The sequence below is a fragment of the Psammomys obesus genome, unplaced genomic scaffold (assembly GCF_907164565.1).
Source record: "Psammomys obesus unplaced genomic scaffold, mPsaObe1.curated_primary_1811, whole genome shotgun sequence".
Taxonomy (NCBI): Eukaryota; Metazoa; Chordata; class Mammalia; order Rodentia; family Muridae; genus Psammomys; species Psammomys obesus.
Window position 1 is genome coordinate 59,691,130 of NW_026585644.1, and position 24,660 is coordinate 59,715,789.

At 44.4% G+C, this 24,660-nt stretch overlaps 1 protein-coding gene across 2 annotated transcripts in view; it reads left to right on the forward strand.

The window, feature by feature from the left end:
* Positions 1-3,432: 3,432 nt before the first annotated feature.
* Matn2 (matrilin 2) overlaps positions 3,433-24,660 on the forward strand; it is a 137,380-nt gene continuing 116,152 nt past the window's right edge. For both annotated transcript variants that reach the window (XM_055620125.1, XM_055620133.1), the window contains exons 1-2: positions 3,433-3,664; positions 16,439-16,600. In XM_055620125.1, coding sequence (XP_055476100.1) covers positions 16,462-16,600 — 139 coding nt within the window. In that variant the 5' untranslated portion in view covers positions 3,433-3,664; positions 16,439-16,461. The remainder of the gene's footprint in view (positions 3,665-16,438; positions 16,601-24,660) is intronic.

Sequence of the window (24,660 nt, forward strand, 5' to 3'; positions counted from 1 at the left end):
GTGTGTGTGTGTGTGTGTGTGTGTGTGTGTGTGTGTGTGTGTGTGTGAAGTGATAGCATGGTAATTAAGAGCACTGGCTGCTCTTGCAGAAAACCTAGGTTTGATTTCCAGAACCCACATGGTAGCTCACAACCATAATTCCAGTTCCAGGGGATCTGATGCCCTCTTTTGACTTTCAGGGGCACTGGGCATGCATGTGGTGCACAGACAGACATGTAGGCAAAAACATACAAATAAAAAATTGTTTTGAAAAAACCCCACATTTGAAGCCCATGTGAAATGACCGCCTCCCTACCCCAGAAAGCCCCTGCACTAGCATGCTTCCTGTTGCTGTGATGAAAGAGTAATCAAAAGCAACCTCAGGAGGAAAGGGTTGATTTGGCCTGTATAGCCAGGGTACTATCCACTCAGGGACACCGAGGCAGTAACCTGGAGACAGGAACTGAAGCAGAGACTAGACAGAAATGATGATTATCAGATTTTTCCATAGGGTTTTTCCTGCTTGTTTTAATTTATAGAAATAGTCTTTCTTCTCTGTATAGCTCTGACTGTCCTGGAACTGGCTTTGTAGACTAGGCTGACTTCAAATTCAGAGACCCTCCTGCCTCTGCCTCCCAATGCTGGGACTAAAGGTGTGTGTCACTATGCCTGGCTCAGCTTGCTTTTCAGATACAACCCAGGACTACCTGCCTTGAGGCAGCACCACAGGGGGCTGGGCCAGTCTGATGGAAGCATTTTTTAACTTGAGGTTCCTTCTTCCCAGATGATTCTAGCTTGTATCAAGCTGCTAAAATAGTAACCAGCACAGACCCTCAGCAGAGACAGAATGGACAACTGATCTTAGCATAGCTATGAAGGTGTGATCTACAGTTATCTCCTGCGCTCTCGGATGCTTCTGCCTTCCTTCTCATTTGCTTGTGTGGGTGCCATGTGAACCAGACATCTTAGTCCCACACTTCTGAGTGAGGTTTTCTGCACGTCTACAGTGGAACCTCAGGCACAGAGGGAGAGCTGCCCCTTTCCTCCAATCGCCCTTTCATCAACTTGCATTTATCCCCTTGCCCTGCACACAGGGACCAAGAAGGTGTACTTTTTGGGGGGTACTTTACTACCCTTCTCTAACCCAATTACTTCTAGCCCCCCAACACTAGGTAGGTGAGAAAGAAGGTTAGAGGAGAAAGGGGCCGTAGACCTCTTTGACTACTTCCTGTGGTCAGAGTTGTTGGGTTCCCCGGATCTTCAGCAATCCAGCAAGAGCAAACACAGCAGCAGGGACCAACAACAGCAGGGATCAGCAGCAGAGGAGCAGCACCCTCCACAGATCCTCTCAGACCTCTCCCACCTATACCCTCTCAAGAGTTCCCAGAATTAAACAATCTGTAGCTAGCAAAAATCACGCCCCTGTCAGAGCTCGAGACACATTATAATTAGCTGCTGTGGACAATCTGAAGCAGCTCCATACCCCATACCTGGAATTAAAACAAAAACATTCACATAACATATCTGAGTTTTAAAAAACATCCAAATTCTCACTACAGTTCCAGAGACGTAAATCATTGTTCTAACTTTGTGTTTTAGGACACTGAACTTGCATTTGATTCATTATTTTATTTTATTTTATTTTATTTTATTTTATTTTATTGGCCGACTTGAAGAACATCCCACAAGGTAGAACAACTCATTTGACCCATTTATCTTGCCTTTAGCCTTGTTCCACCCAAATATTTCCTATTCTGAAGAATCTGGGTAGAGGGGGAACACCCATTTTAGCTGGCACAAATGGGGAAAATGGGGATCGTTATTAAATCAGAGCCTGCTTAAAACTGGAAGGATTTCCAGATAGCCATTCTTTTCCTGGTAAATTACTGAGTCCTATGGGTGTCATGGAATAGAGATCCACATTTAAATACAAATTTTCATAACTTGTAACTCTTTCCAACTCCACAGGGGTTTTCACTGGCTGTAACTCAGGCTGGATTTTTCCTGTGGGATCCAAGACTAACTGTTTCCTGAACACTTTGCTGTTTCTGACTTCCATCTTCTTTCTCCTAAAGACCAAAGAAACAATCTGAGCAGTGCAAGTGTCTGGCAGCACCCTGTGGCCCAGGTCCAGGCAAGGGACCTGGTTGTGGGGCCTGGCTAGTTCTTGCCAGTATGGCCAGAGTGTGTTAACCCTTTATTTTATGGGTTGGTTTGGTTTGGTTTGTTCTGGCTCTCTCATTATGTCACCCTGGCTGGCCTGGAGCTCACCATATAGAGCAGAGACCCATCTGCCTTTATCTCCTGGGTGTTGGGACCAAAGATGTACACCACCACCAAGAACCATGGCTGAGATTTTAATTACCCACTCCCGGAGCTTTTCAGAGGATTAGGTCTTGCACATGAATGTATTCTAAGGCTTGGAGCAAGTTAGTTCTGATTCTCTCTGTTGGTTTGTTAAAACCTGAACAGGGCATATTGGCTTTGTTAGCAATTGAGCGATAGAGTTAGGGCTTTTTTTTTTTTTTTCTTCAGTTCTTTTTTAAAATTCTCTCTCTCCCTGAGTTGTTGGGGGTTTTTTGTTTTGTTTTGTTTTTGTTTTTCCCCTGCATGTCTGTTTTTTCCTGTCTGTGAGGGTATTGGATCTCCTTGAACTGGACTTCCAGACAGCTGTGAGCTGTCACACTATGCCATCTCCTCAGCCCCACAGTGAGGGTTTTTACTGGGAGATGTTCTGGCCTACTGTATATTCCTGTCATCCCAGATGCAGTAAAACGGGAAAGTCAGCTCTGTTCTCTGCTACTGAGCAGGCCTGCTTTCTCTGTCTCTCCAAGGTTTTCTCAGGTAAGGTTTTCCTCACTTAACAAAGTTACACAAGTCTTGCCCATAATTTCTTAAGTCTTGTTTGAACTAGACTCTACTCTTTCAGAAGAGGAATCTTGCCTCTTCGTCTTGGCATCGAAACCTCCTTCCCCACCCCAGGGGCTGGTCCAGGGCCAGTGGATCTGTTAATATGAATTGGCGCTGCCAAGACAACTCCTGACGCTTGCCATCAGTCTTCTCAATTCTCACCACTTCTGTCTTCGTCATCACGGTCAATGGACGCCTCCTGCAGAAAATGATTCCTACTTCAGGCTATAGGATTCAGCTATGTCTCCTGTTACCAGGAAACCCTCACCCCACCTCACCCCCTCCTCAGGCAAACAGACAATCCCCTTAAAGCCTCCAGTTGTTTACCTCTGGAGACCCAGCCATCCCACCCGGTCTGGAAATGCACAGGGAAGGAAAGAGGGGTTGGCAGCAGGCAGGGAGTGCTGCCCGTGTCCGGGGCTGGGGACCTGCAGGGTTGGGCAGCTGGGCCGCCGTCTCTCCCCGTTTTTCCCATCCCCAAAGAGGACACCCCTCCTTCCGCCCGCCCGCTCCCCACCCTCGCGCGGTACCGCCTCCCCGAGCCGCCCTTGCCCAGAGCCTCGCAGGCAGCCAGCAAGCGCCCGGAGCGCTCTGGGATGGGACTTGAAGGCGGCGGCTCAGGACACGACGTTGGCACGGGCTTCTTCGTCGCGTCCCGGGAGCGGTGCCCAGGGAGCTCTGCTGTTCTCGGCGGGGCGAGGCGGCGGACGACGGAGACCGATCCGCGCGGCTGCGCCCCTGCCTCGATTCCGGGTGCCGGCGGCGGTGGCTGCAGGTGAGCGTGGCGCGCTGCCCCGGGCGTAGACAGGCGATCCGCGACCGACAGACAACCATCCGCCCCGCTCCCGGGGAGCCGCTGTCTCCCTGGGGAGTGGGAGAGGGAGGCGGCGCTGCCGGATCCCCTTGGATGGGAGAAGTCTCGCCACGCCGGGCCAGGCGCGGGACGCACGGCCCGGCAGCAGCCCCGAGTGCCCCGCGGGGGCGCTGTGCGGCGTCGCAGGGACACTCAGACTAGCTCCACAACGACCAAGTGACTTGTTGAGCGGATTTGCCAAGACAGTTCAATCTACCAGGTAGAAAGTAACTGGGCTCTCCCTGTAGCCTGGTATCTCAAGGCCGGTGTCATCTGGATTTTCTTTGCGTTCTCTGTAACAGCTTGGCTTCCTTGTATTGCAGGAGAGGAATAGGAAGAGGGCATTTTGTGTTAGCTGCTGGTAAGGTCTCCAAAAGTAGGTGTTTTGGAAGATACTCTCCTCAGGGACTTGCTTCAGACACCCTAAACAAACCCACAGTAAGAATTCTGACCCTCCCACAATGCATCTGCAACCCTGCCTTTGAGGAATGGACAGTGAGGAGGTTGCAAGGCCAGGGGCAAGGAAAAGAGGCTTGGGAACCGGCGGTCTCGTTCAAACTCTTACTGGCTGGAGTACTTAGAGATAACCAACAACTCTGTGCCTCAGTTTCCTCTTCCAACTGGCGGGAATCATAATGCCCACAGATTAAAGAGGTTTGACAAAGGTTTGGAGAGTAGCTCTAGAAGTCTCCTACGCCGAGTGAGCTCTACCACCTACTTTTCCGGAAAAAGCAAGGAGTCTTTGTGAACAACAAACCTAACCCCTCCCTAATTCTAGAGAAAACCTCTTGAGGGGTGCTCCTAACCCGCAGGTAGTTTATATGTGTTAATGGAGTTTTTGTGCCAAAGTCCATGCTAGCACCATATTCCCTCCTTGCTTTCAAAGGGGTAGTTTCACAAATCCAGTCAAGATACCAAGGGGAATTTGTGACCTAGAAGGGTTCATCTAAGCCTCTGAATTTTGTTCTCGTAGAAAACACTGAAGAAGGCAAATACCTGCAGATTTTCACCTTCTATTTCCCTTCTGTTCCTACTTTTATTCCAGTTGACAGAATTCAGCTTCAGGCCCCAAAGCCAGCAGACAGCTTTTTTCTGTAGATCTAAGTTCTGGAAGTTCCAGACTCCAGACCCAGAATCAGGAGTCTCCAGGCCTGAGGGTCACTGTGGGAGGTATCATAGCATGAATGAAATCTGAGACACCCTTGGACGATTAGTGGGCCCTAAACTCCTACTGACTAAGACCATCAGTCTATGACAGCAAAAGCTAGGTGAAAGCTGGGCATGGTGGTGCATGCCTATAATCCTAGCACTCAAATGTAGACAGGCAGGGGGTCAGAAGTTGATTACATAATAAGTCCAAATTATATGGATTATATGAGACCCTTTCTCAACAAAACAAAACAAAAGACAATTGAAAGAAGCCTCAAGATTTTAGGAAAAGCAAAGAGATGTTGCTCCTTGAAAGAGAAGGAAGAAATATGAGCTATTGGAGAGTCTGAAAAAAAATTCCAGTTTGCCTAGAAGCAGCTGGTAACTAAGAGAAGGCACAGAGTGATATGGTGTGGGGAAGGAGAGGGAGAGAAAGCATGGTCTCAGGGAAAGCTGGCTGAGTGAGCAATGACCACGGAGGTGCTGGGATTGGTACAGCTCCGCTGAGAAGTGAGACCATCCAGGCCAACAAGGGCATCTCCAGGGGCTACCCTGGCATTTCCAGCTGGTTCTGGACCACACACAGCCTCCTTTCCTGGGAGTCCCAGTTCTCTGGAGGAAACTAAGCAGGTTTCTCTCCCCTGTCTGATGTGAACAGGGAGGGGAGTGACACACAAGGCTCTGGGCATAGCTGATACCCCAGAGAGTGGTACACACAGTGTTGCTAGGAAACAGCACCAGGATGCTCTTCCAAGAGTTGGGTGAGCCCTTGGAGCGCCAGCTCATTAGGTCACCTTTGAGTTCTGCAGTACAGTGCAGCAGCCAGACTGTCACCATAGCCCGAAGGTGGCTTAGTGGTAGGGCTGGGCTAAATTTCAGATTCCTCAGCTATTGTCAGAAGTGACAATGACAGTGACCTGGACCCCTGAGGGAAGGCAAGGGTACACCTCAAAGCACTGTTGTTGACATCTGAAGGACTGGAGTTTCAGTCCCATCTCCTCACACCTGTGCCTTGTGCCTCAGTTTCCTCATTTGTGAATCAGGAGTAGGATTGCTGGGAAAACTGACCTACCTTGCACACATGGAATGCTTAATGCAGGGCTGGCTCTGAGCAAATGCTCGGTGCTCACTGTACTTACACTGTAATAGGTTCTGTCACAGGTTCTGAGGATTAAATGTTAGTGAGAATCTGTCTAGTACTCTAGGTTACAGAATGAGTTGTTTGAAACAGAAAATTTCACAAAATAGTAGCATATAAAAACCAGTGACTGAGCAGGTTCAAAGTTCCAAGAACACTGACGGAGAAACTGGAATAGTCATAGCCATGTGAGGTTACTGTGAGAGCCTCCATGGCTGCTACAACAAATCACCACACATGTGGTGGCCTCACACCAACTAATTATCTTGCAGGCCTGGAGGTAAGAAGCTGAAGTGGGTCTTAAGGGGCTCCATGAAGATGTCAGCAGGGTGCATTCTTTCTGCTGGCTCCAGGGAAAATGTGGCTCCTCCTGTTTTCTGACTTCTAAAACTGACTGCTTTATTTTTTTCTCTGACTCTGTATCTCTCCTCCCCAGTTGGTGTATCCCCCACCATACATGTTCTCATCTGTTCCTCCCTTCCTGCCACCCTTCATCCATTGCTGTCACACAGATTTTTGTAATTACATCGAGCCCATGAGGAAAATGAAGGCTCATTCCACCATCTCAAAACCTTGAACCATCCATACCAGCTTTTTGAGCCCTGGGCTTTTTCAAACTCCTACCAGAAGTCGCTACTTGCCTTCTTTTTGTACTTTGTGTATTTCTCCGAGCAACAACACTTTTGATTCTGGGCCCCTGAAGACCAGATGTCTCCCCGACAACAGCATCAGGTAACTGTTCCAGTCTAGAAATTTCTACCACCCAGTCCTCCTTCATTTCCAGTGAAATACAAGGAATAAATCCTGACACAGGGCAAGGCTTCTGCTAAGAAAATGCCCAGCAAATGGTTTTTAACTTCTCCAAGATTCCTGGATGTGTCTGTATTAGTTTCCCATATAACAACTCATTGCAAATTTAATGGCTCAAACCAACAAAAATGCACTAGTTTATTATTATGGAGGTCTGGATTATGGATGATTTTCATTAGGTAAAATCCATTGTGCTCAGAACTGGAGCCTTCTGCATCTCCATCCCTCCACCTTCCAGAGGCTTCCGGTATCCTTGGCCTATTGTCTTGATCAAAGTCTGTGAACACCACAATGCCACCTCCTGTCTTCTCTCTTCTTCTACTGTTGAAGACCCTTATGGTTACATTAGGATTACTTGGATAGTTCAGGGATATCTTCATATTTTGATTTTTAAACATTTGTTTATTGTTATTTTATGCTTGCATGTATGTAAATGCATTACATGCATGCCTGGTGTCCTCACAGGCTAGAAGAAGGCATCAGATCCTCTTACGCTGTGAACTTCTGTGTGGGTGCTGGAAACTGAGCCTGGACTCTCAGCAAGAGCTCGGAACCGCTGAGCCTCATTGGTATTAGTATCAGTATCAGTATTAGTTAGTATAACAGGGTCTTGCTGTATAGCTCAGGCTGGCTTTGAGCTCATGGTTCCCCTAATGTCTGCAGCCTCTTGACTGCAGACATTACTGGGGGGTGTTTTCCACCACATTTGGCATCTTTCTGTTTTAAAAGAGATTTTTTAAAAGGTCCTCTGATTAGTGGTCTTAACTCCTGTCCTTAATTTCCCTGAGGACAGAGACACTTTCAGAGAGCTACAAAGCCCCTACACTGGGCTTGCGTGCGCACTCTGGGGAGTGGCCAGCGGTGCAGCCTTGCCCTCACTAATCTTTTCCCTCTACAGTATGTACAGTGGCCCATGTAGGGGAGGGCCTGTGAAGCATTCTTCAAGTTTCCTGTTTCATTTCTGGCTGCTCTGAGAACAGAGCCCTGTTAACAGTGAAGGCTTGTCTGGGGTTGTAGCTCTATAGGGAAATGCTTGCCTAGCATGTGCAAGAACCAGCTTTCAGTTCCCAGCATTTACTTATTTATTGTGATGCTAGGGATTGAAGGCCAGACCTCACAACATGCTGGGCAAGAGCTTCACCAACTGAGCTGAACTCGCAGCTTCGATCCCTAGCACTGAAAGATAAGCAAATGAACAAAGAGGTGTATAAAAAGAGACACAGTGTAGGACAGTGGAGCTTTGCACAGTGAATAATGCAACCACCTGCTAGGTCTGTGCCCCAGAAGCTCCTTGTTGAGTCCAAGTGAACTATTACCTATCTCTGATAGCACCTCTGTCAACAAAGGTTACTTTTTCAAGGAAGCTGCTGGATGTGAACATCAATCTGATTTATCAACAGAATAATCCCAGCGCCCAGAATGTTCTCCGTAGCCATCCTCTCCTGTAGCCACTGTACTGCTGTCTACGACTGTAGACCAGTTTTTCTGTCTTGTTCACTATTACAGTGATAATTTATCATGCATGTTATGGACATGTTATGGACCATGTTATAGACAAAGCAATGATTCATTCCAACTGCCACAGAATATCTCACCATGGTACAGTTCATGTGCTCAGCTGTTCAGGGCTGTTTGAGTTGTTTCCATTCACATTTTATTTTGAAAGGGTGGTACCTACACAGCACCTCGCTTCTTATAATTCTATTCAAGCAGAAATGAAGACACTCTATGGAGGTGTGGTTCTGCAAGGGGGAGAGAGAGAGAGAGAATGCATGTGTGTGTATGGGTTCCCATAGAGTCCAGAAGAGGACATCAGATCCCCTGAATCTGAAGTTATGGGAATTGCCAGAAATAAGTTCTGGGAACTGAACTTTGGTCTTTTGGAAAAGCAGTAAGTGCTCCTAACTTCTGAGCCCCTTAAGGGGAATTTTAAAAGAGCAACAAATGCATAGCTATGTGGTGTGGATGTATGCTTTCAGAACATACTGAAGATCCGACTGTCCATATGGCCTATAAGTTAGGACTGTTGGCCTAGGATAAAATTTCCGGTGGCACACACCTGTAAACCCAGCATTCAGGGAGGCAGAGGCAGGCAGATCTCTATGAGTTTAAGGCTAGCCTGGCTTATAAAGTGATCCCAGGACAGTCAAGGCTACACAGAGAAACCCTGTCTCAAAAATGAAACAATAAAAATAAAAACAAAAAACCCAACCCCCAAAAATCTTCTAGTGACATATAATATATGGATTCAAACGTTGCTGTGTTCTAAACAACCTGGGAGTGAAGGTGCTAGGAGCCTCAGAAAGCATCTGTAGTGTAATATAGCATCTGTGTTAGAGAGACAAGCAACATTCAAAACGTCATTTTATGAAACAACAGAGAACTTTGTTTCATAGAATGTTTTTCATCACACAGCATTATTTCTAAGTTCATATACTGTTTCACAATTAAAAATGTCTTCAGTATGGATCTGTGACGACATTATAAGAACTTACTGCCTGGGTGACAAACATGAGGCAGAGTATCATGTAGGCAACGACAGCCACGGAACCAACATGGGCAAGGGCATCCACTGCAAAACAGTCCGGAACCTTGGGTAAATGTGGGAACATCACACTGGAGAGATGGCCAGTGGTCAGTCATGGAGGGCCTGAGTATGCCATTTGTCCAGTGAGACCATCCATGGACCTCAAACAGGTGAAGGGGCTGTAGAGAGGGCCTCTTAGCAGCACCTGGAAGAGTCTGGGTATGAAAGGCCTGGGCTGCAAAATTGGCTGCAGCCATGGAAGCAAGCTAGAAGACAAGAAGGAAGCAGCGAGAAGAAGGTGGAGTTTGCGCACTCCTGATTGCACTCAGGATACAGAGGGCAGGTGGAAACTAGTTTGCAGTTACTGGTGCAGGCGTGGACCAGTAAGCCAAGAGGTAACCTTGACCGTGAAAGGGTTTGAATGGGAGAAGACGAGCTCATGTCTGGACAAGCTGAGTTGGCACCAAATCTTCACCTCTGGTCATCACAGACAGTCATGTCAGGTCAACTCCATAATAACCAGGGTCTAAAATTTCAACCTGCCTGTGTACCATGGGTGCCTTTATCTCTTAACGTACATTCGTTTCCCATTTGCTGGCCATGCAGGAGATGGCAGTTCTCATGATAGATGGAAGAAAGGTGGAAGAGGCCTGCCTCTGAGGTTCATTCACAGTGGTTTTCTGTGAATGCATAAGTCATATATGCATATGTGCTGACAGATGTCTGTGACAGACACAGTTGCTGACCCTGTGCCCCTCTGTCTCTCTCTCTGACTGCCTGAGAGGGGGCAGGGGTAGAGTCTTCATGGCTCTGCCAGTTAACTGGCTCTGAGGCCTTGGAGGGTCTCTCCCTATAACTTTAGTGTTCCATACACAAAAGCAACACCTTACTTCTTTGCGGGATGATGGTGGGGATCAAATGAGATGACAGTTTGCAAAATACTTGGTTCCCTGCCAGGACTGCAATAGGACTAAAAAACACCAGTGCCCTTCCCACTTTTTTTCTTAATTACATTAAAAAGTCCATCATATGTATTTGTGTGTATGTATATAAACACACACGCGGAGGTCAGAGGACAGCTTGTCCGGGAAATAGAGCTCGGACTGTCAGGTTTGACAGCAAGTGCCTTTACCCACTGAGCCATACCCCTAGCCCGCTACTCTTTTCTTATGTGAATGGGGCTTAGCAGGACCTGTAGACTTTTTCAGGATAGCAGGGTTCCCTGTGGTCTTGGTTTGGAAGAGACACCACTTTCACATCATGTCTCTTGCTGATGGTGACACACAAGTGAAGAAGTCACATGAGTATCGAGAGTCAGGTCTCTCAGCTCAAGACCATAGGTCTTGACTTTGGAGGCATCCTGGCTTGCCTAGTGAGTCAGAATGGCGATGCCTAGAAGGACCCTAGCTGTCAGAGATGTATCCTTTCTCTGCCCTAGCCTCTTGGTAAAGCAACATGAAAGAACTCATTGTCTCATGGAGAGGAGAAAAATGGCTAAAACAAAAGTCAAAGTGCTTGGATTATTTCAAAATATTCCTTCTGTGCTCCCTGATGCTTTACTGGAGGCTGTTCAGATTGAATGAACCTCTATTTCCCACACAAAAGTTCTTCTCATATGCTCATAAGCCATTTCATTTTCCACTTAGAGATGATCCATATTCTTCAGATGCCAACAGCTAAAAATGCCAAACTAAGAAAGCACCATTGACCCAGGGACATGCATCAGCTTTTTATTATGTAAAAAATTTCATATTGTCTGATACTAATATTGTCATTATTATGAAGTTATATACAATCTTTTCTATTTAATTAGCATATATTAGTTATGAATAGTAATGGGTTTCATTATGACATTTCAGATACATATCCAATGCATTTGGACCATATTGGCCCCCATTACCCTTTCTCCCCCCCCCCCCCTCCCCCCTCTCCCCCCCCTTCCCCCTTCCCCCCCCCCCCCCCGTTCCCAATCATCTCCTTTCTCTTCCCAACTCATCCTTCTTCTACATTCATGTCTCAAAAGCTTTAATGGGGTTTACGAGGAGATGGAGGACAACCTTGCAGAGTTGTCTCTTCCCAACCAAATCTCCAGGTCTGAGAAGCAAGCTCTCGTAGCTCCCGATCATCTCCCTTGCCTGCCTGTCTGTGTGTGGTGCACCGCCCCCATTTGTATGGTGTGTGTGTGTCTGTTAGTGTGTGTGTTCTAATGTTACAGGAACGTGGACAGCTTACAATCACTACACCAAAAGAAAATGTCTCTTCCTCTCCTAGCAACCATTAGCTACCTAGAGATTCTCAGGAGGGACAGGTCCTGGGAGCTTGTCTCCCTTCCATGGGGGAGTATTAACAGGCCCATCCAGCCTTGTGGAGGTTTTATATAGGTAACCACAGCTCCTGAGAGCTGTGACAAGCTATGGTCATGTCATGACCAGAAGACAGTGTTCCACAACATTCCATTTCTTCCTCCAGCTCTTCTTTGTTGCCAATAAAATTTTTAATAGCTTTTTGAAGTTTAACATACAATAGAATTCATTAATTTTAAAGGATATAATCTGATAAATTTCAACAAATGCATCACTCCACCATAACAATAATGCAAACATTTCCACAGCCTCTTAGGATTCCCTTTTAGCCCTTCCTTATTTGGTTCCTTTTCTTACCCACAGGCCCCTAGAAACATTGATTTGCTTCCTGCTTTTGCCATGTAGTTTTGCTTTTTATTGAGTTTCATATAATCAGAGAATTATATAATTTTTTTTGTGTCTGTTGCTTTCATTTAGTGTGATTCTGAGATTCATCCAGCAGATCACTCCTGTAATTGCTCAGGAGGAATCTGATGTGTGGATATTCCATAATTTGTTTCCCATTCATCAGTTGATTGTCATTGGACTGTTTCCAGTGTTCAGCTTTTAAAAATATAACCTCTGTAAGCATCTGAGAAATAGTTATTGTGCAGATGTACGCCCTTATCTTCTAAGTAAGTATTGAGGATCTGGGCTGATAGAGGACACAATCTTTGCTTTTCCTGGGGTTGAAGTGTATCCTAGGGAATGGAACTCTTGATGCTAAAAGCATGGGTGAATGGAAGCAACGGGACACTTTATGCTGCGTTATTTGGTGAGGTATAACACTATGAGAATCTGGCAGCTGTGTTCCAAAATGACACAGTTTTCCATTCTCGCCAACAAAGAATGAGGGTTCCAGTTCCTTACATCCTCTCATGCTTCATTGCATCATTTAGTTGGGGCAGTCCTGGTGGATTTGTTGAGGTACCTCGTGGTGCCTTCACCTGTATTCCCCTAATGATTAAGTGTGTTGAACATCTTTTCATGTTTGTCCTCTAGATATCTTCTTTGATGATGTGACTCTTCAAACCTTTGGACTTTTGAAGTGGTTGTTCATTTTTTATGTTTATGAAAACATAAACATTTAACATAAACAATATAAACATAAACATTTTTATGTTTATATTGTTTATGTTTATGAAAAATGATATATATCTTTTATATTTACTTTACAAGTAATCTATCATACATATTTATAAATATTTTTACTAGTTTGTGACTTATCATGACATTTCCTGTTGAAATAAGAAAACTTTAAATACTTTCAGATGCTTATATATATTTAAAAATTGTGGATTTGGGGCTGATAAGATGGCTCAGTGGATAAAGCTGCCAAGCCTGACAACCTGAGTTTGATCCCTGGAATCTACATGGTAGAAGCGGAGAACCCAGCTTTGCAAGTTGCCCTCTGAGTTTCCTGTGCACACTTAGTACACATGTATTACACACGAGTACACACACACACACATAAAATAGAAAAACTTTAAAAACTATGAACTTGTATTGTTTTGTAAGTACACAGATGAGCTGGTTTTATGATAATGAAATGGCTCACCATGACAAAATTTATGTATATTCTCTACTAATTGTCTTCAGTGAAGAATGATAATATAATAATAAATCAGGAGATGGGCAGATGGCTCAGACTGTGAAGTGTCTGCTGAGCAAACTTGAGGTTGTGAGGTAGATCCCCACAATACACATAAAGCAATGAATGGGCCAGAGTCTCAGCACTGGGCATCAGAGTCAGGAGGATCCTTCAGCTTGCTGCCAGCCGGTCTAGCCTTAACAACCAGCTCCAGCTCCTGTGAGGGATTCGGATTCAGGAGAGGGAGGAAGATGCTTACGGTTGATGAATTTCTGACGTCCACATATACCAGCACATGTGAGCATAGCAGAACCCATGTATGTACCTCACACACACAAACACAGACAGAATTGAAATTTTATGATTATCTTAGTTGTATGTATTTATGGGGTAGTATAATAATAATCTGCTATATAGTCTATAACAAAATTAGCGTACTAGGGATTTGTATCTCCTTAAACTATTTTATAATAACTTATTATTTTGAAATCATAATTACATCATTTTCCCCTTCTCTTTCCTCTCTCATGCACCTTTGCTTTTTGTCAAATTCATGGCTCCTCGTGGCTCCCTTTTCTTTCATTGAAATACAACCCTCTCAGTCTATATACGTTACCTACCTGCATGTACATGATCTGACCACATGGTATTGGAAACCATGCTAACGTGGAAGGCGGAGGCTCTTCCCTCAGGAAGACCACTGCTCTCACCCTCAGCATTTCCCAGTAGCCTGTTGTTCTTTGTCTAGGCTTCAGGCCCTGTGAGCGCTCCCCCTTCACATTAGCCTGTCTGCCGGTGGTGGTGTTCAGGTCTTGTTTAGGCAGCCGTGATGAGACTTGATGGGTGTTGCCTCTCTTGTTCCTGTCTTACTTTCTCTCAACCCCCTCTTCCACAATGATTCCTGAGCCTTCCATGAAAAAATGTGCTGTACACATGTTGGCTGGGACTGGGCACTATACAATCTCTTGATCTCTTAGTTGTGGTTTCTGTAATGGTCTTTGTAGCAAAGACCATTTCTTTTGGGGGTGGGGGTGGTGGTGGTGGTGGTGGTGGAGACAGGGTTTCTTTGTGTAGCCTTAGCTCTTTACACATGGCTGACCTGAAACTAACAGAGATCCTCCTGGCATTTGCCTCCTGAGCGCTGGGATTAAAGAGTCCCACCATTGTGGGACTGAGAAATTTCTTTGATAAGGGATAAGAATTATACTTGCCTGTGAATATAAAGATAAATATTTAGAGTATAGCTAGGAACTGTTCTGGTTTAGTAAAGTTGTGTTTAAACCATTTTTAATCTTAGATTAGCACCTGGCATGGTAGTATACACCTTTAATCCCAGCACTTGGGTGGCAGAGGCAGGAGGATATCTTTGTGAGTTCAGAGGCTGGCCCAAGTAATATAGTGAGGCCCTGTCTCAGAAACCATAGATCAACATGTATACACAATTGGCTCAAATGCAGAATGATGAGAACAGCAGCAGACATGGCTGGTGGGATGCCTCAGTGGGTAAAGGTGCTTGTCCCCAAACCTGATAACATGAGTTGTTGATGTTAAATCTATGGAGCAAGACAGATTGAACTGGAGGACATTCAACCAAATGAAACGAGTCAGACACAGAAAGATATGATATGGTAAATCCCTTACAGATGGTGCCGCACGTTTAGAGCATCATATCAAACTGTGCAATTAATATCAAGTAATTATGAAATCAAGTGATAGGCTTTACGATTAGAAGAAGAAGCAAATGCTAGAGAGATGGCTCAATAGAGAAGAGCACTAGCAGCCCCTGCAGAGGACTGAGGTTCAGTTCCCAGCACTCACAGTGACTCCCAGCTGTCTGTAGCTGCCGTTCCATGGGATCAGATGCCCTCTTCTGGACGCCAGAGGAGTTGCATGCAGGAAAAAAGAAAAGAAAAAGAGGTGAGATAGACTCAGTTTTTCCCCTTTTTCTCTTCAGAAGGAATCTCAGAGTTAAAGCTATAGAAAGTGGCCACTTCAACTAGAGGACTGTAACTATTTAAGTGTGGGAAGACAGACGAAAGTTATCTACAATGAACGAGTCTCTGATAAGCCACGTGTCTTTAGGCAATGTGCTTGTCTGAGTTACTGTAAGAATTCAGTCAGTTAGTATTTTCAAAGCCTAGAGCTTGGCACAGTAAGCACTGAATATTCATTGCCCATTTTTTTAAAAAAATATTTTGATGCTAAGTAAAAAGTTTCAGGAGTTGACAGTCTTAAGTTCATCAGCAGGTCAGCTCCTAAAAGCTGTTTGCTGAGCAGTGGTGGGGGTCTGTTGGTTGTTTTAATTCCTGAAATTGGTCTTTGCCTCAACCCTGCCCTCTTTCTGCCTCTATCAGTTAAATAGCGTTAGCCTTTCATGAATGGGCACCTGGGTATTTTACATTGGGCCAATTTGGTTTTCTGCTAATTGATGTTATGTGTGACCTTGGGCAAGCTAGTTAACTTCAGTGTGCCTTTGGGAACGAAGGAAGAGTGCTAGCTAAATGAATGAGTTAATACAAGTAAAGCGTTTCCGTATGCCTGGTATGGACGCAGGCCAGCACAGGGCACTAGCCTCAGTCACTGTGTCATGCTCCCTCTTAATAAATGCAGACAGGTTTGGTGTGTTGGGACACAAGCTGAGGCAGGAGGATGATGAGTTCAAGACCAAACTGGGCTACACAGCAATACTCTGTCAAAACAGAAGAAGGTGGGAAGCTGGGCTTAAGGGGCTACTACCCATGTCAGCTCCACACTGATTTCTGGGAATATTAATGTCTATTAACTTATGAAGCTTTGTTGTTGATAGGTAGAAAGACCATTACTACCTGGAATTCTAGGATTTTTTTTTTCCTTTTTCAAATCTAAGATGTAGAATGTGCCTCTGATAATAAATTGAATTGGTAAAAACCTTCAAGGTAGATTGGTGATCCAAGGTAATGATGGACTTCTGCATGGCCTCTGCCAGCTCAAGAGTACTCCAGAGGCCCTGGCCAACCAATGTGGTACCCTCAAGTTTGAAAGTGGAAAAACCAAATAAGTGGCAAGTTTGGGACATGAAAAATCAGGGCTGTGGTGCTGCAGCGTCCTGATATTATGGACACCCAGAAATCTCACTTGCTTTTCTTATGTTGTATTACAGTTGTGCCCCTGCTCCTCTTGAAGATGGAGAAGACGTTGGGGTGCTTGCTGGTGCTTGGGCAGCTACTCCTCCTCTTCCCGGCTGGAGCCAGAGAGCGTCCCCAAGCCAGGCTCTCCTCCAGAGGCCGGCATATCAGGACACATCCCCAGACGGCACTTCTGGGTGAGTGAGCGGAGCCTACAGCAGCAGGCAGTGCTGTGGTGGGGGAGGGCCCTAGACCAGAGCACCTGGGCTGGGGACACTCCTGCCTCTGTCTCTTCTGCTGGCTGTGCTGGGCACTGGGGGAATCCCATTGGCAATTGGCACATCCAGGTTTTCACAGTAAAATTAAGCTGCTTCTATTTTAAAGCCTTGGGGTTTAATGTGGGCTCATGACTTTGCTCTAATACACAAGAGAAAAGGAATTTTCTTCTGAAAATATCCTTGTTGGACTTGCCTGGACAGGGTGTTATGAGAAAAAAATGTATTAAACTTGTCTGGATAGATCTGTCCATGCGCCAGCATATGGTGGTATAGGGAAAAGCAGGGTGGAAAAGCCACACTTGCCGGCCGGGCTCAGCCCGATCATGTGACCTTTTCTTCAACTTCACAGGAGGGCATCTTCTGTTTTCTGTGTGTTTGCATTTCTTCCCATGTTTGGAACACTGTCCAGGCCACACTGCAGTCCTGAAATAAGTCACTTTGGCCACATTTATGGTGTTTCTCAGTATAATTTACTCCCTGGTTATTTGCTTACAAGCATTTCTTAGAACTTTGAGTAGAAACAAAATTGTCTCTCGGGTTATTTATTTTATTTATTTATCAACAGGGTATCAGTACATAGCTCTGGCTGGTCTGGAACTCTCTATGTAGAGTGGGCTGGCCTCAAACTCAGAGATCTGCTTGTGCCTGCCTCCTGAGTGCTGTGATTAAAGGCATGTGCCACCATGCCCAGCCTACTTAGGTCAAGTTTTTGTTCAAACTTTTTAGGCTTAAAAATCATATACATGTGTATTTTATATGTGTATTTAAGTCAGGGTCTCAGTAACAAACGGGGTCGGGAAGGTGGTTTAGCTGGTAGAGTCCTTGCTGTGCAAGCATGAGGACATGAGCTTGATCACCAGAGCACATGGGTTTTTTTTTTTTTTCTTTTTAGTTACATTTTGTTAACTCTGTGTCCCAGCTGTATCCCGCTCCCTCATTCCCTCCCCAACCCCACACTCCCTCCCTGGTCTCCTCCCTGCCCCTTTCCAAGTCCACTGATAGGGGAGGACCTCCTCCCCTTTCATCTGACCCTGTTTTATCAGGTATCTTCAGGGCTGGCTGCAAAGTCCTCCTCTGTGGCCTAACAGACTGCTCCTCCCCGGGGGCGGGGGGGTCAAACAGCCTGCCCTTGAAATCCTGTTAGAAATAGTCCGTGTTCCCCTTACTTTGGAAAACTACTTGGTTACTGAGCTACCATGGGCCACATCCGAGCAGAAGTTCTAGGTTATATCCATAGATGGTCCTTGGTTGAGTGTCAGTCTCAGAAAAGACCCTGTGCCCAGATATATTTGGTCCTTGTAGAGCTCCTATCCTTTCCATATCATACTAACTCCCCTTCTTTCATATGATTCCCTGCACTCTGCCGAGGGTTTGGTTATGAGTCTTAGTGTCTGCTTTGAAACACTGCTAGGTAGAGTCTTTCAGATGCCTTTTGTGGTAGACTCCTGTCATAAGTTCAATGCACATCCCATTTGTCTTTCTAAATGAGGATTAATCACCTTCGCCTGTGTCCACTTTCTTGATTATCTTCTTTAGGTGTGTAGATTTCATTATGTTTATCATATCTTGTAGGTCTATATAAGCGAGTATATACCAAGTTTGTCTTTCTCCTTCTGGGATACTTCACTCAGAATGATCTTTTCTAGATCCCACCACTTGCCTGCAAATTTCATGATTTCCTCCTTTTTGATTGCTGAGTAGTATTCCATTGTGTAAAAATACCACAATTTCTGTATCCATTCCTCCGTTGATGGACATCTGGGTTGTTTCCAAGTTCTGGCTATTACAAATAAAGCTGCTACGAACATGGTTGAACAAATGTCCTTGTTGTGTACTTGAGCAAATTTTGGGTATATACCTAGGAGTGGTATAGCTGGATCTTGAGGTAGCACTACTCCTAGTTGTCTGAGAAAGCGCCAGATTGACTTCCAAAGTGGTTGAACCAGTTTACATTCCCACCAGCAATGGAGGAGGGTTCCCTTTTCTCCACAACCTCTCCAGCATGTGCTATCACTTGAGTTTTTCATCTTGGCCATTCTGATGGGTGTAAGGTGAAATCTCAGGCTCGTTTTGATTTGCATTTCCCTAATGGCTAATGAGGTTGAGCATTTCTTTAAGTGTTTCTCTGCCATTCGATGTTCCTCTTTCGAGAATTCTCTGTTTAGCTCTGTTCCCCATTTTTTAAGTGGATTACTTGGTTTGTTGCTTTTCTGCTTCTTTAGTTCTTTATATATACTGGATATTAGCCCTCTGTCAGATAAAGGGTTGGTGAAGATTCTTTCCCAATCTGTAGGCAGTCGTTTTGTTTCGATGACGGTGTCCTTTGCTTTACAGAAGCTTTTCAGTTTCATGAGGTCCCATTTATTGATTGTTGCTCTTAGAGCCTGTGTTGTTGGTGTTCTGTTCAGGAAGTTGTCTCCTGTGCCAATGAGTTCTAGGCTGTTTCCCACTTTTTTTTCCAACTGATTTAGAGTATCTGGTTTTATGTTGAGGTCCTTGATCCACTTGGACTTTAGTTTTGTGCAGGGTGATAAATATGGATCTATTTTCATTTTTCTGCATGTAGACATCCAGTTGGTCCAGCACCATTTGTTGAAGATGCTGTCTTTTTTCCATTGAATGGATTTGGCTTCTTTGTCAAATATTGAGTATTCATAGGTGTGTGGGTTTATTTCTGGGTCTTCTATGCGATTCCATTGATCCTCCTTTCTGTTTCTATGCCAATACCATGCAGTTTTTATTACTGTTGCCCTGTAGTACAGCTTGAGATCGGGAATGGAGATACCTCCAGATGATCTGTTGTTGTACAGGATCGTTTTGGAGATTCTGGGTGTTTTGTTTCTCCATATGAAGCTGAGAATCTTTTTTTCAAGGTCTGTAAAGAATTGAGTTGGTATTTTGATGGGAATTGCATTGAATCTGTAGATTGCTTTTGGCAGGATGGCCATTTTCACAATGTTAATCCTACCAATCCATGAGCACGGGAGATCGTTCCATCTTCTGAGATCTTCTTCAATTTCTTTCTTCAAAGACTTGAAGTTTTTCTCAAACAGGTCTTTCACTTGCTTGGTTAGAGTCACACCAAGGTACTTTATGTTATTAGTGGCTATTGTGAAGGGTGTTGTTTCCCTAATTTCTTTCTCACCCTTTTTGTCTTTGGTATACAAGAGGGCTTCTGATTTTTTTGAGTTGATTTTGTATCCTGCCACTTTGCTGAAGGTGTTAATCAGCTGAAGAAGTTCTCTGGTTGAATCTTTGGGGTCGCTCATGTATACTATCATATCATCTGCAAATAGTGACACTTTGACCTCTTCCTTTCCGATTTGTATCCTCTTGATCTCCTTTAGTTGTCTTATTGCTCTGGCTAGGACTTCAAGTACAATGTTAAAGAGATATGGAGAGAGTGGGCAGCCTTGTCTTGTCCCTGATTTCAGTGGGATTGATTTAAGTTTCTCTCCATTGAGTTTGATGTTGGCTATAGGCTTGCTGTATATTGCCTTTACTATCTTTAGGTATGTGCCTTGTATCCCTGATCTCTCCAAGACTTTAAACATAAATGGGTGTTGGACTTTGTCAAATGCTTTTTCAGCATCTAAGGAGATGTGGTTTTTCTCCTTCATTTTGTTTATGTGGTGGATTACATTGATGGATTTCCGTATGTTGAACCACCCTTGCATTCTTGGGATGAAGCCTACTTGGTCATGGTGGATGATATCTTTGATGTGTTCTTGGATTCGGTTTGCAAGTATTTTATTGAGTATTTTTGCATCAATGTTCATAAGAGAGATAGGTCTGAAGTTCTCTTTTTTTGTTGGATCTTTGTGTGGTTTAGGTATCAAAGTGACTATGGCTTCATAGAATGAGTTTGGTAGTGTTCCTTCTATTTCTATTTTGTGGAATAGTTTGAGGAGAATTGGTGTTAGTACTTCTTTGAAGGTCTTGTAGAATTCTGTGCTGAAGCCATCTGGTCCAGGGCTTTTTTTGGAGGGGAGACTGTTAATGACTGCTTCAATTTCCTTGGGAGATATAGGGCTATTCAGTCTTTCTACCTGATCTTGACTTAATTTTGGTAGATGGAATCTGTCAAGAAAGTTATCCATTTCATTTAGATTTTCAAATTTTGTGCCATATAGGCTTTTGTAGTATGACCTAATAATCGTTTGGATTTCCTCAGTGTCTGTAGTTATGTCCCCATTTTCCTTTCTGATTTTGCTGATTTGTATGGTTTCTCTCTGCTTTTTAGTTAGTTTGGCTAAGGGTTTGTCTATCTTGTTGATTTTCTCAAAGAACCAGCTTTTTGTTTCATTGATTCTTTGGATAATTTTATTTGTTTCTAATTGATTGATTTCTGCCCTTACTTTGATTATTTCCAGCCTTCTGCTCCTCTTGGGTGTATCTGCTTCTTTTTTTTCTAGGTTTTTCAGTTGGGCCATTAAGTTGTTTGTATGTGATGTTACGGATTTCTTCTTGTAGGCACTTAGTGCTATAAATTTTCCTCTGAGCACTGCTTTCAATGTGTCCCATAAATTTGGGTATGTTGTGCCTTCATTTTCATTGAATTCTAGAAAGTCTTTAATTTCTTTCTTTATTTCTTCCTTGACCCAGCTGTCATTGAGTAGTAAGTTGTTCAGTTTCCATGTGCGTGTCGGCTTTTTGTTGTTTCTGTTGTTGTTGATGTCCAGCTTTAGTCCATGGTGGTCAGATAGTATCCAAGGGATTATTTCAATCCTTTTGTATCTGTTGAGGCTTGCTTTGTGACCAACTATATGGTCTATTTTGGAGAAGGTTCCATGTGGTGCTGAAAAGAAGGTGTAGTCTTTTGAGTTTGGGTGAAAAGATCTGTAGACGTCTATTAGGTCCATTTGATTTAGGGATTCTGTGAGTGCTTTTATTTCACTATTTGTCTGTCTGGTTGATCTGTCCCTTGATGAGAGTGGGGTGTTGAAGTCTCCCACTATTAAGGTATTAGGATCAATGTATGATTTAAGCTTTAATATTGTTTCATTTACGAATGTAGGTGCTCTTGTATTTGGGGCATAGATATTCAAAATTGTGATGTCCTCTTGTTGGATTTTTCCTTTGATGAGAATATAGTGGCCCTCCTTATCTTTTTTGATTAACTTCGGATGAAAGTCTATTTTATTAGATATTAGGATGGCTACTCCAGCTTGTTTTCTGGAACCATTTGCTTGAAAAACATTTTTCCAGCCCTTTACTCTGAGGTAGTGTTTATCTTTGTTGCATAGGTGTGTTTCTTGGATGCAACAGAATGTTGGGTCTTGTTTCCGTAACCATTCTGTTAGCCTGTGTCTTTTTATTGGTGAGTTGAGTCCATTAATATTGATAGATAATATTGACCAATGCATGTTAGTTCCTTTTGTAATGGAGTCGATGATCTTACCTTGTTTCATTGCTTGTTTTCTTTTCATTTTTGTTGGGATATTATCTGTATGCCCTGTTTTCTTGGGTGAATTTGTTTTCGTTGGATTGGAGTTTTCCTTCTAGTATCTTCTGTAGGGTTGGTTTGCTGTATAGATATTGCATAAATTTAGTTTTGTCATGGAATATTTTGTTTTCTCCATCTATGTTGATTGAAAGCTTTGCAGGGTATAGTAGTCTGGGTTGACATTTGTGATCTCTTAGAGTCTCCATGATGCTTGCCCAGGCCCTTCTGGCTTTCATAGTTTCTGATGAGAAGTCTGGTGTGATTCTGATAGGTCTACCTTCATATGTTACTTGGCCTTTTTCCCTTGCTGCTTTTAATATCTTTTCTTTATTCTGTAGATTTAGTGTTTTGACTATGATGTGACGTGATGTGTTTCTTTTCTGGTCTAGTCTATTTGGTGTTCTGTAGGCCTCTTGTATATTTATGGACATCTCTTTCTTTAAGTTGGGAAAATTTTCTTCTATGATTTTCTTGAAAATATTTTCTGGACCTTGGAGCCTGGAGTCTTCTTTTTCATCAATTCCTATTATTCTTAGATTTTGTCTTTTCATAGCATCCTTGATTTCTTGGATATTTTGTGATTGGAATTTTTCTGATTTTACTTTTTCTTTGAGAGAAGTATCAATTTCTGCAAGTGTGTCTTCAGCTCCAGAGATTCTCTCTTCCATCTCTTGTATTCTGTTGGTGATGCTTACTTTTGTGGTTCCTGATCTTTTCTCAAAGTTCTCCAGCTCAAGAGTTTTCTCATTTTGTGTTTTCTTTATTGATTCTAATTCTGTTTTCATGCCTTGCACCATTTCTTCCATGTGTTTGAATTTGGATTCCTGTCTCTCTACGATGGACTCTATTTCTTTGTTCATTTCCTTTTTGTATGCCACTAATTTTTTCCTACTTGTGCCTCTATTTGTTTGGCTATGTTTGCCTGTGTTTCTTTAAGGGTTTTGTCTATTTCTTCTTTCTTTATCTCCAATTGACTGGCCAACTCTTTGAAAGATTTGTTCATTTCCTCCTTATGAGCCTCAAATAATTGAGCAAGCATGGCTTTAAGGTCATTTTCCTGTGCTTCTGATGAATTGGAGTATCCATCGATTTTGGGGTTTGCTGGTGAAGTCATGATGTCCTGATTTATGTTGGAAGTGTTCTTTCGCCTACCCCTGGCCATTGGCTTATCTGAGACCTTCCCTGTTTGTTTTTGGATTCTGCCGATCAGACTGGTACTGTCTCTCTCTCGAGTCTGGAGAATTCTTCAGGAAGTTGAGAGAGGTCCCGTGTCCTTAGCGTGTGCTGAGGACTAGCTGTACCTGTGGGAGGAAAGTACGCAGGCGCAAACAGAGGCAAATGCAAGCGTGCATGCGTGTGTATATGTGTGTGTGTGTGTAAGTGGGCGTGGGCGTGTGTCTCAAGGGACAGAGTGATGGCTAATGTTGAACCCTTGAGTGTGTGGGAGGGGCTCTGCAATGTATATGTCGCAGGCGCTAGTGATGATCGCAGCGCGATTTCTGGCATTAACTGCCTTAACTCCTCAATTAGACCCACAGAGCAGGAACTTCAATGTTCCAAGTGCCCCTCTGTTTCCCAAAGTGGGTATATGGGTGGGAGGGGGTTCGATGCCTGGCTTCTGTTTTAGCAGGACCCAGGATCAGTGGAGCTGCAGATTCTCAAGGGTTCACTCACTTACAGGTAGGTCACTTGGCAGAGAACGGGGCTCTCTGCTCTCTGGTTTGGCCCTGCTTCTTTGATGTGCTCCGCCAGTTCCATGCTGTTGTCACTGCCAGGTTATGAGGTCTTGCTGCAGCTGGAGATTTCAGGGTGGTCACGTCAGTGGGAATCGGGGTAACCAGCCTTTCTGTTCTCTGGTTTGGCCCTGGTTAGTCTTAAACTGGAGGGTTGATGTGCCCCGCCAGCTCAGTGCTGCTCCGCCGCCAGGTTAGAAAGTCCCGCTGTAACTGGAGACTGGGTTGCTAGTCCAGATGCTTTCTGGGAAGTCCTGGGGTCTCTTCACTGTGCTCTCCAAGCTTCGGAGGCCCGGCGCCTGGTGTGTCTAGCTTGTATGGCGTTTCTGTCTGGTTTTGGTGAGTATATAGCGTATTCTCTGTCACTGTGGGATTGGGCGGGCTGTACCGTCAGTGATGGCGCTCCTGCGGAGCTAGTATGGCATCTAGCAGACTCGGGCCCTGCGAGGATGGTGCAGCCGCCGCGCGAATCTGGGGCTTGGGGCTCCGCCTCAGTGGCTGCAGGCCCCAGGCAGTTAGGTCTGCGCTGAGAAAGGCGAGTCTGAGAAAGGCGAGTCCGCTGTGCCGAGGAGGGAGGTCTCCACATGGGTTTTTTTAAAGCCTGATATGGTGTTGTGTGCTGTGTCCAGCACTGGGGAGCCGGGACAAGCGGCTCTGTAGGGTCAGTGGCTAGTTGACTCACCTACTTGGCCAGCCTCAGGCAAGTGACAGGCTGTCTCACAAGAACAAAGTGGATGGAGTCATGAGGAGTAACACCCAATGTTGACCTCTGGTCTTCACAACCCTGCACACAAATGCAC